General features: G+C 58.7%; 1 protein-coding gene across 1 annotated transcript in view; it reads left to right on the top strand.

Annotated features, from left to right (window-relative positions):
- The first annotated feature begins 612 nt into the window (after positions 1 to 612).
- LOC113210384 (mucin-5AC-like) overlaps positions 613 to 2,247 on the top strand; it is a 21,014-nt gene continuing 19,379 nt past the window's right edge. Inside the window, exons 1-4 of the mRNA XM_052263848.1 lie at positions 613 to 1,105; positions 1,193 to 1,354; positions 1,664 to 1,834; positions 1,938 to 2,057. Coding sequence (XP_052119808.1) covers positions 1,051 to 1,105; positions 1,193 to 1,354; positions 1,664 to 1,834; positions 1,938 to 2,057 — 508 coding nt within the window. The 5' untranslated portion in view covers positions 613 to 1,050. The remainder of the gene's footprint in view (positions 1,106 to 1,192; positions 1,355 to 1,663; positions 1,835 to 1,937; positions 2,058 to 2,247) is intronic.

Raw genomic sequence — 2,247 nt, 5'->3', positions numbered from 1 at the left:
CCCCCCCTCCCCTGTCTCCCTTCCGCACCACCAGCACCAGCACCAGCACCAGCACCAGCACCAGCACCAGCACCAGTACCAGCACTAGCACTAGCACTAGCACTAGCACTAGCACTAGCACTAGCACTAGCACTAGCACTAGCACTAGCACTAGCACTAGCACTAGCACTAGCACCAGCACCAGCACCAGCTTGAGCACTGTGCCCGCGTCCTGGTGGTGGAGGCCCCCCCCCCCCCCCCTCACGCCCATCACCTATTACTCGTGCCATTCGTATACCACCTCTCCTCGATGTTCGTCTTTCAGTTGGGCCTGACGATTGTCATAGCTGTAAGCTGGACACAAGTTCTCAGCTTCCTGAAAAACTCCATAAGGGCGAGCTCTAGCATAGTAATCATATTCTTCTGCTGAAGGAACAGGCGCAAATGCAGTGGTCCCAGGTTGGGCCTACGCTCAGCCGGAGTCACGTTTATCACGAGCAATTCCGAATCAAACCAACGTCTGAACGTCAGAATGCTCAGAAAACCAACGCTGTGCTGGACAAGACCGGGCCGCGCGATGCAAGGGGCGGACTGGACGGAGAGAAAGGGGAGGGAGGGAGTGCGAGTGCAGTGCGGCCGGCGGGGCCCGGCCGGGCCGGCGTGGGCATGCAGAGCAGCTCTGGAGCAGCCCGCCAGCCCGCCGGGCCGGCTAAAAGGGTAGAAATAATCAGTATTGTGTGCGCGCCTTGTGGGGCAAGTGCGAGCCGTCCGTCCCGGGCCGAGCCGAGCCGAGCCGCTGGAGAAAGAGAAGGGCGGCCTTCTTGTTGACCCCGCGACCCCGTGCGGCCGCCGGACAGACATACTGCTGAATGGGATGTGTTTGGAGCGACTATTCCCACCATTTTGGCGGCTGTTCAATAATGAGTGACGAGTGATCGAGCGCCGTGTGTTTGAGAGGGACAGTGAGCGCCGTGTGTTTGAGAGGGAGAAAGAGCGAGTGAGGGAGACGGAGATATAGGACCGGTGGTGAAAAACTAGCACCGCAAGCTGCTGCCCTCCACCACGAGCACTATGCTGCTGCCGCTGCTGCTGCTCGTCGTCGTGGCGCCAGCCAGGCCATCCTCGAGTGAGTAACGAGTAGTACACACGACACGACGACGTGCTCGCGTGCATGTTGTCTGACCACCGGCCCCTGCTCTTGTGGTGTCCGCAGTCCCCGCCGAGAAGTGCCCCCAGGTGCAGGTGGCCAACGGTAACGTGCGGCCCTTCGGTGGCGCGCCCCGGCGGGAGGAGACCTGCTACCGCCTGTTCGCCGAGAGGACGCAGGTGTGCGTCGACGAGCAGCGCTACAGCGACGCGCAGTCCGCCTGCGTGAGTGAGTCGTAACGAGTGGTGATGTACAAAGAATGCAATTTTGTCAATGAATGGTTGAAAAATTTCGTACAACATGTCCGAAAAAAATGTTTGCTCAAAAAAGCAACAACAGTAAAGTTTATTCAAAAGAAACAAATTTCCTAAAAATTTCATCAAAATTATTTTTTTTAAAAAAATTAGCATATTTACTATCAAGAGTGTGTCACGTGGGCTGCATGAGAAGTGCCCTGAGTCCGATGTTGAGCTGTTCGCCGACTGGCTGGTCGCTCCCAGCTCTGACGTAGCGGCGCGGAACCCCTATTTCTTACAGAGCCGCCGCGATGCCCAAACGTCGGCAAGAAAAAGCTCGGCAGGAGGAACAACAACAAGAAGGGCGCGAGCGTGGCGCGCTTCTGGTGCGGGCCGGGCTACCGGCTGCACGGGCACCAGGTGAACGTGTGCAACGGCCGGCGCTGGAACGGCACCACCCCGACGTGCAGAAGTGAGTGCACGACGAAATGCATCGTCGGGGACGATCGGAAAACCGACAATTTTATTCTCGTCGTTATAGGAGTACAGACTATACGCGGCATGTTCCGTTGCAGGTGCGTGGGAGGGCCCGGGCGACCCTCCGCGGAGCTGTAACTTAACGCAAGTTCCGGCGGCTCCGAGCGACACGATCTGCGGCTGGACGCCCCACGGCTTCAATGGCCTGCCGACCGCCGGTAAGTTACCTCAACATCTCTTCTTCGCCTTCCTCTATCTCTATCCACTCTCTCTCCAACTATCGACCTCCGCTCCGCATCGTAGTAAGTCGCTGCCATGGACAAGGACTTCCCTCCCGCGATGGCCGCCGTCAGGGAGTGGAGGACCGGCGGAGGGTACCGCTCTGGGGTTGACCCGGGTGGGGGTGGG

Source organism: Frankliniella occidentalis, unplaced genomic scaffold (genome assembly GCF_000697945.3).
Source record: "Frankliniella occidentalis isolate FOCC.00 unplaced genomic scaffold, Focc_3.1 Scaffold14, whole genome shotgun sequence".
Lineage (NCBI taxonomy): Eukaryota > Metazoa > Arthropoda > Insecta > Thysanoptera > Thripidae > Frankliniella > Frankliniella occidentalis.
This window is presented reverse-complemented; position numbering and strand designations above follow the sequence as displayed.